General features: G+C 35.1%; 1 protein-coding gene across 1 annotated transcript in view; it reads left to right on the top strand.

The window, feature by feature from the left end:
• The window catches only part of LOC126941080 (glutamate decarboxylase 1-like), a 78,056-nt gene extending 73,968 nt beyond the window's left edge, over positions 1-4,088 (top strand). The window contains 3 exon segments of the mRNA XM_050767325.1: positions 1,493-1,529; positions 1,532-1,641; positions 4,011-4,088. Coding sequence (XP_050623282.1) covers positions 1,493-1,529; positions 1,532-1,641; positions 4,011-4,088 — 225 coding nt within the window.
• Positions 4,089-15,266: the final 11,178 nt, after the last annotated feature.

Below are 15,266 nucleotides of genomic sequence, written 5' to 3'. Positions count from 1 at the left end.
CTGTATTAATTACTTGATGATACTGTTTTCAATAGTCTCTAGACCTGCTCTAACAAAAGATTAAAAAGGAGGTTCAAAAGAGCCTAAGAAGAAAATATTGGCCGGGCGCGGTGGCTCAAGCAGCACTTTGGGAGGCCGAGACGGGCGGATCACGAGGTCAGGAGATCGAGACCATCCTGGCTAACACGGTGAAACCCCGTCTCTACTAAAAAATACAAAAAACTAGCCGGGCGAGGTGGCGGGCGCCTGTAGTCCCGGCTACTCGGGAGGCTGAGGCAGGAGAATGGCGTAAAAACCCGGGAGGCAGAGCTTGCAGTGAGCTGAGATCCGGCCACTGCACTCCAGCCTGGGCGACACAGCGAGACTCCGTCTCAAAAAAAAAAAAAAAGAAAATATTTACTCATGTAAATAGGACACCCAAAATACATATTCATAAAATATTTTTGAGTTATAATTTCTATTCTATTTCCCTCAAATACTTCAACACTGACCATCACACTGTGGTCTTTCCTGTAGATCACAAGCCTATCCTGAAACAGAGTGTGATTGTGAGTTATCTTCCGTAGGATGTTGGGTTTCCACAAACCTCAAGTCCGACTGCCCTTTTGTCAGCTCCCAGATTCATCATTGTATAGATATATGTTCTTAAAAATTACTTAACAAACATGTTAACATTTTCAGTTTCTTCAATCTATAAAAATGATGTCATTATAGTACCTATACCATCGGTTTTCCATGAGGATCACATGATGTCATGTGAGGTGGCAAGCACATAACAAACACATAATACATATAATGCTATTTACCTCTTGTACAAATAGTTCTGCTTAAGTTACATTTAAATTATACCCCATCAGGGCACATAACCTTAGGTTTTGTTGTGCTGAAGCAACATACACACGGAGAAAATCATTTCTGTCTCAATGATGGGTAACATGTCCTTTTCTAGTGATTATTTCTTAATCTTCCAAAATAAAGCTTCCTGAAGTCTTTAACACCGAGGAGGAATGTTTTCCACATTTTTTATATGAGACAAAAGGCTAGAAAAAGATAAAATTAAATAAATGGATTAAATGCATGGATTATTTTATTCTTCATATACTATGGTCATCCGAGCTGTTTATTTGGCATCTACACCGTTGGTTCACAGGATAGTTTAGTTAAAATGGACTAGGCAGTCAGTTTTCACTAACATTATTAAAAAACAGTCACATAATTTCAAAATAGCAGCAAGACTTCAAGGCATTTAAGTTTTAAAAAGTAGACAAGTATTCACCAAATTGCACCACCTGCATATTCCAGATAAATCCAAAAAAACAACTGAATATGCTCAAACATTTTCAAAAAAGAATATATTTCTATATTAAATATGTAAAATTCTACCTAAATTTGCATTCAAATTGGAAATAGTAAGTTAAGTGAAATAAATAATTGTGGTTTCTTATTGAAATCTACCTGACTTACATGTTAGATATGTTTTTTTCTTTTTTAGGGTCTTCTAGATGCATGTAATCAGATGCAAGCTGACTATCTTTCCCATCAGATAAACTCTACAATGTTGACTTTGACACTGGGGATAAAACTATTCAGTGTGGCCGACATGTTGATATCTTCAGGCTATGGTTAATGTGGAAAGCAAAGGTAGGAATTTGTCATCTTTTACTCATTCAACTTTTTATTGGAGTAGAAAAGAAAGGGGGTAAGGCTCATATTAATATGTGTATTTGGGGAAAAAAAAACCAAAATTTTAAAGTTTTAGGGCTATGATAATCTGGTTTTTAACAAGAACATATTTAACTAATCAAGTTAATGATTTTCATTATTTATTTGGGATTTTGACATTTTACACCACAAGGTAGTAGAGAATACATGAACCTCGGGTGTTTCTAAGATGAGAACCTCTCAATGTTGTCAGGTGCCAAACAGATGTGTAAGTGTCTGAAATGCATGGGTTGTAAAGAGGGAATAATGAAACTGGAGACTATAGGAACAGTCTGATTCATTCACATTTAAATTACTCTGTAGCAATGTACCATCCATATTGATGAAGTTTAACAATTTACTCTTAATTTGTTGAGCACTATTTTACAGTCTAGGCAGTCTAGGTGCTGGGGAACGCAGTGAGCAAAGAAATCAAATTTCCTTTTCTCATGTAAGTTACGTTTGGGAGGGTTGTGGAGGGTTTGGGTGCTATAGACAATAATCAATGAGTTAGCTAGAAATGCTATTTAAAAAAACCAAGGGAGCTTAGAGAATATAGAGTGATGACACGTCATGCATTAAGAACAAGGACTTTGGATATTGTTTTCAGTGTTACATAAAATCACTAAATAGTTTTGATCCAAGGAGAGACAGAATCAGATTATGTTGTAAAGGGAATGGTTTTGGCTTCTTATGATAAATGCATGGCAGGGAAGAGAAGAGAAGCAATATGGTTAGTTAGGAGGTTCTTCCAGTGATCTAGGCAAGACATGATGGTGGATTGACCTAAAAGTAGTTGGATCCTAGAGTAGTTCTAAGGTAAAATAAATAGGATTTACTGATGGATTGGATGTAGGGTATAAGAAGAAGGGAGTGAAAGAACATTCCAACCATTTTGATCTGAGCAACTAGGAGAAAAGAGTAATATCCTGAATTTAAGAAGGTGATGGAAAGAACTGTTTTGTATCATGGAAATACAGTTTTTATTAAGTTAAGACTGACAGATAAAGTGAAGATGTTGAATAGTGAATTGAGATTCAGTTGGAAGTTGTGGAAGATAATATACATTTAAAATTATTACATGTAGATAGTATTTGAAGTCATGGGACTGACCGTAGGTAGAAACAAGAGAAGGCAGGGAAAGGAAACTTAAAACATGGAAATCAAGGAGAAGCAGAAAAGATGCAACCAGGGACACTCTGAAGTGTAACCAAAGTATATAAAAGGATAACAAAGAAGGTGAGGTATCGGCCGGGCACCGTGGCTCATGCCTGTAAGTAATCCCAGCACTTTGGGAGGCTGAGGCAGGCAGATCACCTGCGGTCAAGAGATTGAGACCATCCTGGCCAACATGGTGAAACCCTGTCTCTACTAAAAATACAAAAATTAGCTGGGCGTGGTGGCGCGTGCCTGTAATCCCAGCTACTTGGGAGGCTGAGGCAGGAGAATCACTTGAACCCTGGAGGCAGAGGTTGCAGTGAGCCGAGATTGTGCCACTGCACTACAGCCTGGCAACAGAGTGAAACTCCATCAAAAAAAAAAAAAAAAAAAAAAAAGGAAAGAAAAAACAGCGAGGTGTCACCAAATCTATGGGAAGAAATAATTTCAGCAAACAAAGAATGATACTATATCAAACTATGTGTATTGCTTGACTAAAATGAGAACTGGAAATTGAAAATTAAATACTTCATTATTGTTCAGTAGTGATTTCAGAAAATTAAATACTTCATTATTGTTCAGTAGTGATCTCAGAAAATTAAATGCTTCATTATTGTTCAGTAGTGACCTCAGTAAGAACAGTTGTGTGAGAATAGAAAGCGAGGAAATGGAAAAAGCGAATGTAGAAAAGTGTTTTGAGGAGATTGACTATAAAGGGCAAAAGAGACACAGTGGTAGCTGGAGGGAAATTAATATCCAAAGGGATTTTTGTTTTTGTTGTTTTAGATCAGCTTTATTATAGCATACAAATATACTTTTTGTCATAGTCCAATAGATGGAAAAACATGGTTATGTAAAAAGAAAGTGAAAAACTGGAATGGGTGCTTTGTTTTATGCAAAAGGTGAGCAAGTGATGTAGTTTACAATTAAACTCCAGATAGGCTCATCCTATCTGGAGTAAGGTAAAACCCATCTGTTGTATTGGGTTGATGAAAAAGAAATTTCCGTTTTTGCTACTATTTTTAATTGGTTTTTACCATTAAAAAGTGGCAAAAACCACAATTACTTTTGCACCAACCTAATAACTAGAGGAGACACCATATACAAATAGGTAGGATGGCATACTTGGTTCTACAATGTTATTTGCTTAGTATTCCTATTTTGTTAAAGAGCAAGAAACAAGATCATCTACTGAAATTGTGAGGAGTGAAGTGACACTGGAGATTTAGTGAGTTGAATGAAAGTATGAAAAATTATCTAGGCAATGGAGGATTGGCCAGGGAACTCTAGTCGGACTGTGGAGAGGTGCTGAAGGTCCACTTGAGATTTGTGGTTGTAACTTTACATTTACACCAATTCTCCAAGTTGCTTTTCCCCATCTGTATTTACCTGCCCACTACAAAAATGGAATAGACAGAAATATTGATTTAATGAGGTTAGGAGACAGTCAATTATTGACCTTTCCCTGGTACTTAAAGCAATTTATACAACACTTCCTTTTCCTATTAACACTTTCAACATATGTAACTTTGACTAAATATAAACATATTATAGACTCAAACTTAATATTCTCTAGTCCTAATGAACATAAAAGTATGATGTTATATTCAAAATAAGTAGAGCTTAGGTGTCTTTGACTCTTCATATAACTCTAATAGCAGGGGAAATTTGAGAAATATCACAAGAATATTGTAATTTGCAAAGAACCTAGACAAGTCATTTAAATTATCTCAGATTCAGGCTCTTCGTTTGTACAATTATGTGTACCTACCTCTTTATACAGATACAGTTGAGTTTAAATAAAATATTACATATAAACACCTATATTGCTATAATTCACCATATAACCTAAAGAGTTATCATTGTCACAAGTTATTTTCAATTAACATAAAGTACAATTTTTATATTATTGGGCTTGGGGCATCTTGATACTTTTTTATGACACATTTCAGCTTCACAAGCTTTATACATTTTAGCTTTACAAGCTGAAAAAAACAAATCAACATAATGAAAGCATGCCTGGTTTTCATTTGTAAATGCTAAGAGAAAATAACCCAGAATTTAAACAGGAAATCCTTTCAGAAACTGTACCAAATCTACCAGAGACAAGAGGTGACAGTAAATACTGAGTCAAAATTACTAAGAATGATTTTAATGGTGTTAAAGTTTATTATGTACTGCTATTTTGAAAGGACAATAGAGAAAAGAATATGAAAGGAGACATTTATGAAAATCATCAGAATGTGGTCAAATGTCCAGCATAATTAATTGTTTTGTTACAATTATAGGATCAATATGCAGATAGTCATTGCATATTCATGTCTCACACCTATTACATAAAAGCTTATGGTGGAGTCAAAAATTCAATCATAATTATCTATGATTATGGTCATTGTTACATGATATGAATCATATGAAAATAGCTAAAGTCACAGACTAATCTTTTAACTCATTTCACGTTTCATGATTTTGGTCACAAGAAAATATAAATGACTAAGTAAAGGAATATAATTTAAATTCTGCAGAGGAGTTTTTGGCTCTTGAATTTTTAAGAACTGTTCCAAGTATAAGCTACTTCCATTGCCAGTGTGTTTACCTTTATTCAATCTGTGGTTATTTAGGTCATCGTTATTTGCATCCAATGTTTAGATGATTCCATTGATTTTTAGAACTCTATGAATCCCAAATTATGGTTCCATTATTTTCCTAAATATCTCTCAAGAAAACTGCCGCCTTTCTAACTGCAAATTGCAAGTGGTTTCTCAAGTCAAAATTCTAACTGAGGTGACAAGAATATTTGGCAGTCCCACCATTACCATGTACTCTATGACATTTCAGGAATAAAAAACACGTTAGAAACATAAAAATGTGTTAGTACCTTTTTAGGTCTCTTTTTCACCTTTATTAATAGTGATAATGGGTCAAACTACCTGAAGTCAATATTGATTCTCAGATGTGAATACTTACCTATTGCCTAAAAGATCCATCTACTTCAGGATCAGGGTCTGCAGATACAGTTTCTCCAAATATTATACAATAAAAAGTATATGTTCTGCACCCTCCTCTTGCCCATTATTTATGTTTAACTGAAATAACCAACAAGATTTTATAAAGCTATTTCTTTCACCCCCTTCCTAGTCCTCTATAGAAAGACGGACATTAGGTTCTGTGTAGATCAAAGGTTTGACATGAACTAAAAGAATCTTTCATGTATTATTAGCCCTACTGTTTAATTTGAAGTCATTTCTTTTGTTAGAAATTTGGTATTCCAAAAGCGAAGACATCATAGAAATCATCCATCAAGAACCTATTATATAGCCAACATTTGATACCGATATCTATATAATCAGTAACACAGGATTACACTTGGCAATTATATAAACTTTGAAGTTTCACAGATAATTTTTATTATTCTAAGATATGCATTCTGTAAATTCTTTTCCTGAAGATTTTTAAATGGACAATTTGGAATTTTGGGTAAACTTAAAAGACTTTAAAGCTCAAATTTTTGCACCTGTGCAGCCTTGTGTAAATTTTGGACACTGATAATTCCAATGTTTCTCAACCCACTTCTATACAGATAGCATTTTGTAAATATTTTTATAAAGTTTATCAACTTTGTAAGAGGTTACCAGTTCTCATATATAATAGCTTAGCTGCCAATCAAAGCATGTAGCTTGACCTAGCTTAAATAACAGTGTATATACCTAAATACTTGTCATGAGGTTCAATCTTGAACAAATGTTCAGCACTTATCAAAATATTTTTTAAAGAAGTTATAACTATGCAGTTATCTAAATGATCATATAGTTCATCAATAAATGCGTGACCTTAGAACTTTTTAACACAACCTACTGTAAGAAATAAATACATTTATGTTAATGTAATAACCCACATCCATATACACAAAATGTAATCAAACAAATTTTAGGGGGAAAAACCCTTGTAATATATGAAACTCTGATAAATTCTATTCTACTCTATTTTAGAGAGCTGTCACCTGGGTCACTGTTTGGCCTTTTATAAAATTGACTTAACTGATGTATTTTTAATATCCATACTTTTGAAAATTTTAGCCTTAAAATAAACATGAGGCTTTTTAGATCAGAGAAAGATAAATTATTTACTTACAGAATATCTTAGCATAGACACTCAAACACTCTATTTTCCTCTTCAGACACCACCATGAGGGCATCTTAGCCTACAGGTACAAAGGAGATTTATACTATCCTGCAGGAAACCCTAAAATTGTGAAACTGGAATCTTATGTAGGAGCTGGTACATGGAGGTGTGGGACCTATGAGATCTTATACTCTGGATTTCAAACAAATATTCTTTCAGGGGAGGAGAGAAAGGTCTCTACCTCCTTCTAGGACAGAATGAAAATATTTGACTCCTGTGGAGATAGCAAAGGTTTAAATACTCCTTCAATGGGAAAAGACAGCATATGCCTCCACCACAAAGGGGATCAGTAGTAACAGAATGTGAAAAACAAATGGGTATGGAAAAAAAGGAGACATCTTCTAATTTTAAAAGTTCCAAGGCTTGTTCATTATTCACTAGTCCTTTAGCCCAGGTTGTTAGTAATTTTGCTCAGAGAGCCCTAATCATGCAGGAACATGAAGTATTTTTCTTATATTGACTGAATTACTTTCAGGTTTTCTTTCATGGGTTGTCCCATATCAAGTGGCATGATAAAGAAAAGCCCTAAAGAAAGTGTGAAATGATGCATAGTCATGTGTTGAAGACTTTGTCCAGTGCACACCATCCTCTTTGTGAATCACAAGGGATTTTTCTCTGGTGTCAGTATTAAGAGTAGTTATGCTCCACATCAGTTAACTTTTTGTTTAAGTGGATATGAAATTCTTAGTACAAAACACAAATAGAATAATACAATCTGTAAAATGAATCACAGAGGCAAATTCATGGTCCTTTTTCAGTTGGTGTGTAATACCTTGGCACTCATTTTCTCTTCTAACTTTTTTACATTCATTGACTACTTTTTTTTTTTTTTTTTTTTTTGAGACAGAGTCTCACTCTGTCGCCCAGGCTGGAGTGCAGTGGCGCGATCTTGGCTCACTGCAAGCTCTGCCTCCTGGGTTCCCGCCATTCTCCTGCCTCAGCCTCCCCAGTAGCTGGGCCTACAGGCACCCGCCACCACACCTGGATAATTTTTGTATTTTCAGTAGAGACAGGGTTTCACTGTGGTCTCGATCTCCTGACCTCGTGATCTGCCCGCCTCAGCCTCCCAAAGTGCTGGGATTACAGGCGTGAGCCACTGTGCCCAGCCTCATTGACTACTTTTTTGTAAATTTATAATCATCTTGTTCAGATATCTATATTTTTAAAAAACACTGTAATATATATGTACATATATATACATGCATATATACATGTGTGTGTATATCTATATCTATATCTATATACTAGTAACTCACTTTGAATACTTTGGTAATAAGGATTGAAAACATTAATACGTTAACTCACCAAAATGGACCTACCACTTATTGAACATTTATTGTGCTAGGACCTTTACATGTGTTATCTCGCTTTTATTTTCCAATAATTCTGCTGGATACGTATTGTACTTGCCCAGCAGGTTCTTCTTTCTTGCTTCACAGATAAAACCAATGCACTGAGACAGTGGTATTGCAATAGAGAAAGAGTTTGATAGAGAAAGAGTTCAATAGAGAAAGAGTTTAATAACTGCAGGGCCAGCAAAGTGGAAGGATGGAAGTTTATTTCTCAAATCAGCCTTCCTGAAAACTCTGAGGCTAGGGGTTTTCAAATATAATTTGGTAGACAGGGAGCTAGGGAATGGGGCTACTTCCCTAACCCCCTGCCTACCAAATTATACTTGGTCGAGTCAGGGATGTTATCACAGGAGATCAAAGCTGTATTCTTGTGCTAAGTCATTTCCTGGGTGGGGATCCCAAGACCAGATAAGGCGGTTTCTTGGTGTGGGTTATCAGCCCAGGTGATCCCAGCTGGTCCATTAGAATGCAGGGATTAAAAAATACCTGAAGCACAAATCTTAGGGTTTACAATAGTGATGTGATCTTTAGGAGTAATTGCAGAGGCTAAAAATCTTGTGTCCTCTGTCTATATGACTCCTAAACTATAATTCTAACCTTGTGACTAATTTGTTAGTTTTAGAAAGGTTGATTCAGTTCTTGAGCAAGGACAAGGTTAGTTTTGGGAAGGGACTGTTATCATTGTTGTTTTAAAGTTAAACTATAAACTAAATTTCTCCCATAGTTAGCTTGGCCTACACTGAGGAAGCAACATGGAGTCAGGTTCAATTTTTCTCACTGTTATAATTTTTGCAAAGGCAATTTCAGTATTATTATGTCTAGTAAGTAGATACAGAAACAGTAGCTTACTGATGGATGGGGAGAAGTAACTCTAAGCAATAGAGTTTTAGATGAGACCTGGCTACTCATCTATAGCCAACATGTATGTTTCTTTCCACATGTATGTTTCTTTCCACAAGTTCTTGTTGGCTGTCTCGATACAATTCATAGCACTATAAGAATGGCAAAATGCACACAGGATAGTGATAAGAAATCAGATTCATAATTTTTTTGCATACAGAGAATATGGCATAAAAATGATGCATCTATAGATATTACGTATTCAGGACTATCTCAAGGACTAGTTGACAAAAACTCAGTATAGTGGAAGGTTTTTTACTTAAAAGTCACATTCCTACATGGTGAAAATTAGGTTCAGGTAAAAATCTGTAGTGAGCTTGAAAGAAAGGAGTTGACTTGAAAATTTGTTATCATAATTTATAATTATTTTTATAATTATTAAATATTTAAATATTTTTAAGTGAGCCACCATTAGTACTCTTGCCAAAATAATGGGCATTAAGAGAAAATCTAAAAATATAAATTAAAAAACTCTATTTTGTTCTCATTTGCTTTAATTATACAATGAATACTTTGTTTATTGCAAAAGAGGAGCCATGATTAACAAAATTTAGATTTCTTACAAATGTAATTAATTATATAAAATACTGTGACAGATATTAACCATCAGAGAAAAAACATATAGAAATATAAGATTCCACAAACATTACTTATGTATGCAAAAATAAATGTAATGCAAAAGCCTACTTTGAGATGGATGTTTTACGTGAACTGGACAGGTTCTGGAATGATAAAATGAATCTGGCCATGAGAACGCTACGGAAAGCTTAATTGTGCAAGAGCCTCATCTGCTCCTCTAAAATCCACCATTGCATTTACCTTGAGTCTGTGCTTCCCAAAGGTTGTTCCAGGCAGTGACTGAATTGGCAAGGACTCTATGACAGTCCTCATTCCTAGGAGACAGGAGAGTCCTCTCAAAGCTGACTTGGCATAAATATACTTGTGGCCTTTCTAGATCTTCCTCAGACTTAATGGTAGTCATGGATGCTGCTCCCCTGCCTCCCCTTAACATCCCTTTTACTTAGAGCCAGACTTGTTCACTATCTGATGGCTCTCCCAGTCTAATCAGCTCTCTCTCCTCTGTCTTTCACACAGGGACTTCCACCAATACAAGTGTTGAGCATTTTTAATCCCATCTTGGCATCTGCTTTTGGGAGGACCTGGTCTAACAGAATTTCTTAAAGTTTAGACTAAAGTTGCCATGGTCTTTGCTATTTAATCTTTGTAGATATTTTTCCAAGAAATTTAAAAGTGCATTTACTATATGGACACATGGCGTAATATTTTTTATTGTCATTTCAACATGTGTGAATGTTACCAAAAGATTCTATAGGAAAAATTTCTGGAGAGTGTTATGCTCTATGGCAACTACTTCAATGGTCCTTAGCCTCATTTCTTCAGAATTAAGAGACAGAATATTCTTTTTCAATAATTTCGATTAACTTTTCTATAAGTTTGTTTTGATTCATTTTTAACTACCAGTAATTTCCCCTGAAATAATTGCCCTCAGGAAAAAAAAAATACCTGGCATAATGTCAAATGATAAAGTGGTTATCTCAAGAAATTAGTTCATTGACATTTAATCCTACATATTCCTAGGCATTTCAGAGACTAACAGTGTGTTTGTTTGCAATTGTGAGTTGCCAAGTGTGATAAGTTCTTACAATCAAAACTTACAACATATTTTGGTTTATACATATACACATAGATGAATCATTTGTGTGTGTGTGTGTGTGTGTATATATATATATATATCCCTATTTCCTAGGGAGAAAAATAAGACATTAAAAAAGAATAAGGAATCGCCTGTAATCCCAGCATTTTGGGAGGCAGGTGGATCACAAGGTCAGGAGATCGAGACCATCCTGGCTAACACGGTGAAACCCCATCTCTACTAAAAATACAAAAAAAGAAAATTAGCCAGGCGTGGTGGCGGGTGTCTGTAGTTCCAACTGCTTGGGAGGCTGAGGCAGGAGAATGGTGTGAACCCAGGAGGCGGAGCTTGCAGTAAGCGGAAATTGTGTCACTGCACTCCAGCCTGGGTAACAAAGAGACTCTGTCTCAAAAAAAAAAAAAAAAAAAAAAAAGAATAAGGAGTGCTAGGGATGATGAGTATTTATAATGTTAAATAGAATGATCATCGCCAATAAAAGGTTATATTTCAACAAAAATCTCAAAAAAGTGAAGAGGAGGTAATGCTGCATTTAGGAGAAGCATAGCTAAAAGGAAACACAATTTAAAAACTTTGAGACAGAGCCCGCCTACTTTGTATAATGCACAACAGGATATCAGTGTGGCCAGAGTGGGGTGAGTATGGTTAACACAGGGAAGTAACACAAGTAAGAATGGATAGAAAAGGGTTACTTGACTATTAATGTTTCTTAGAACATTACAGCTTTCTTCCTGCATTAGAAACAAGTCCTAGTTTAAACAGAAAGTGTGGCCTTTTGGGACTCCCAGCATCCTCACTTACTGTATTGTATGTTGTAGATGCAGCACGCTTACACTGCACTGACAATGAGTGTGACTGGGCTCCTATGTATCATGAGTCCACTGGAATTCTATGCTTATGGTGCATTGCAAATGCTATATATAAATGAGGTGTTAAAACATGGTAGACATTTATGTTGCATGTATATCCTTAGCTTATGTGCATGCTTCATTGTCCCATTGGACTCTGCTTACAAAACGCAAGCCCAAAATAAAACTTTAAAGAATTTCAGAACTGTGATAGCAGATCTTTCAACTGATATGAAACCCTTTTGAGTATGGGAGCCCTGTGCAACTGTGTAGCTTGTATACCCATAAAGCAAACCTTGATCACAAAGATCACTTAATTACTGAGAATATACTCAAGTACCACCTCATAGGACTGGAAAGTCTCTACACTACATAAGCCTAAAGTAAATGTGAATGGCATTGGCATGGCCTCAACATGGGCAATCTATCCTGGACGCAAGCAGAAAGATCAGTCAGGAAGTAGTTTCAGTAATGAAGCAGAGAGTGATTGGGCTGACATAGTGACAGTGAATATGTTAAGAAATATCAAATTCTAATTAGATTTTGAAGGTATATTTGTCCATTCTCATGGTGCTAATAAAAACACACCCAGAACTGGGTGATTTATAAAGAAAAGAGGTTTAAGTGACAGCATGGCTGGGGAGGCCCAGGAAACTTACACTCATGGCAGAAGGGGAAGCAAACATGACCTTCTTCTCATGGTGGTAGCAAGAAGTGCCGAGTGAAGGGGGGAAAAGCCCCTTAGGAAACCATCAGATCTCGTGAGAACTCACTCACTATCATGAGAACAGCATGGGAGTAACCACCCCCATGATTCAGTTACCTCTACTGGGTCCGTTCCAGGACACGTGGGGATTATGGGAGCTACAATTCAAGATGAGGTTTGGGTGGGGAAAGAGTCAAACCATATCAAAAAGTAAGCCCAATGAAATTTGCCACAATATTAGGTGTGGAGTGTGAGAAAAAGAGGAGGGTCCAGGGTGAGAACAACTGCAATCTTTTGGGCCTTAGCAACTTGAAAGAATTTATGTATTTTGAGATTGAGAAGACTGGTAGAAACAAGTTGCATATAGAAACATCAAGATTTCAGTTTTGAACATGTCATTTAAGATGTTATTAGTCATCAGTAAGAAGTAATTAGTCACCAAAGTGGAGCTTTGAATAGGTAGTTCAATATATGAGTCTGAGTTTCACAGATACTAAAGCACATTAAATAAATTTGAGGAACATCTTGAAGGTAATTTAAAGTTCTTACTTAAATTGAACCTTTGATTTGATTTATTTTAAAATTACAGGGAACCCTTGGCTTTGAGGGACAAATCAACAGATATATGGAACTTGCAAAATACTTCTATAAGGTTTTAAAGAAAAAAGATAACTTTAAGCTTCTGTTTGATGCAGAGGTAAGGAGGACTCTTAGCTTTTTATTTTTTAATTAATTTTTGAGATAATTTAATGGATCTCTATTTTCTTTTCTGAGTATTTTTATCTGAATCTACTACTTATCTCATGTGTTGGGAGAACCTTATGGGTACACTTAATTATTGTAAGTATTTTATTTTACCTGAGTTCATATAAGTTAGGTTTTAAAACATTTTTAATTTCTTTGTCTTATAAGCAAAGAGTCCAAAAGACTACGTTAATAAGTACATTCAATTTTTACATTTTTAAAACAATGAAACTGTTTGCTTTTAACTGTGTTTCCGGGCATCTCTGGCACTAAATAAAATGTAATTTAATTGTTCTTAGTTTTTTTGTTTGTTTGTTTGTTTTGTATCTTAGAGTAGGCAATTGCATTTCTAGACAGTAGATAAAATAAGAGAAAGTAGGCTTTAAATTATAATAATCTTTGGTACATTGTTATCAAGTCACTAAGCTGATATTAATGACAGATTTGAGAATTTTGCTAGCATTACATTGTATATCAATCTTTAAGGCTCAGTAAACCTTCTACTGGCACACAGTAAATCGTTCTAATAAGAGTACCTATTAAGAAACAAAGGTACCTTGTCTATCTTCTAAATTGTCTCGCTCTATGTTATTATCTTAATATTTGCTTATTCCTCTGCTTTAAGTGGAAACTAAACTTTGTTTTTAATACTACACACAATCTGACAGTTTAATTTCCTCTCTGAAATAAGCTTTGATAGCTCACTTAAGTTCCCTTTCATCCTTTGTCTATGTGAATGACACTCAGTCATCTAAGCCAGAAACCTTGAATTCATCTTGAAAGCCTGACGTTGGTCATCATGCTGATGAATTCTCTCCCTTGAAGCTTTTGGAAATGGAAGCACTCCTATCTACACTACAGCTATGCCTTCAGTGAAGTCCTTTTCATTCTCTCCTGAATGATGAGAACATTCTATTTACTAATATTCTCCTATCTTCAATAATATTTCCCTCGAAATCAGTTATCTTTACTTCAACTTGAGTGATCTTTCTCAAATACAAAACTGATGCTCTCATTATTTGTTTAAAATAGTTGAAGTAATGGTCATGGCATGGATGAATGGAAATTTGAAGGAATTCATAAACCAGAATATGGGGAAGATGATCACACACGTATGAAAATCCTCAAGAATTATGATGGGAGAGTTTATTGGAGAAACAAGCAGATCCCATGCCAGACTAGGCCCTCTCTGAGGAAAGTAGCTACTTCTTTTATCTCTGCATCCAGGCCCTGGCATGTGCTAAGCACAGGAGAAAACCTTTATTTAAATACATAAACATTAAGTGAAATAAATTAAAGTACTTCTGAAATAATAAAGTCACTAAAGAATTAAGTGGAGTTTTTATGGATACTTGTAAAGTATTTTTCTTTGATTTAGCCTGAGTCCACCAATGTCTGCTTCTGGTATTTCCCAGCAAGGCTTAAACGTATTCCAAAAGGTTTTCAAAGACATCAAGAAGTCCAAAAGGTAAGGGTTTGTTTTTTTTAAATATTTGGTATGTGGTATTTTTATTTCTAATTTTAATATTGACTTTTAATGAGTCTATTTAGTTTGGTTAGTGGATTGGTGGTCATATGATTCCAAGCTACTGGTTTAATAATTATATGGGACTCACTGATTAATGGGTTGATAACTCAACCCATTAGTCATTTTGAAATTAATCCAGTCATTAGTTATGTATCGAAAAAATATTTCAATGCCTAATATGCAATCAGCTGAAATTCATACCCTTTGGTTAATTTATTCATTAGTTAATATTTCCCAGGTGTGCCAGTAGGAGTTGAAACTTAAAAAATGAATAAGACAGAATCCTTGTCCTTAGTTGGCTTGAAAGATTAGTAGGAGAGAATAAAAAGTATAGATAACTACAATTCCAAAGAAAAACAGACGAGACACTTCATGAAATGTTATCAATTTTAAAATATTTATCATAAATTGAGCAAGAATCTGATATTTTATTATAGATCCATTAACAATACTGAAAAGAATTCAAATGAATGTC

This window comes from Macaca thibetana, chromosome 18 (assembly GCF_024542745.1).
Source record: "Macaca thibetana thibetana isolate TM-01 chromosome 18, ASM2454274v1, whole genome shotgun sequence".
Taxonomy (NCBI): Eukaryota; Metazoa; Chordata; class Mammalia; order Primates; family Cercopithecidae; genus Macaca; species Macaca thibetana.
The sequence above is the reverse complement of the archived record's forward strand: the minus strand, read 5'-3'. Positions and strand labels throughout refer to the sequence as shown.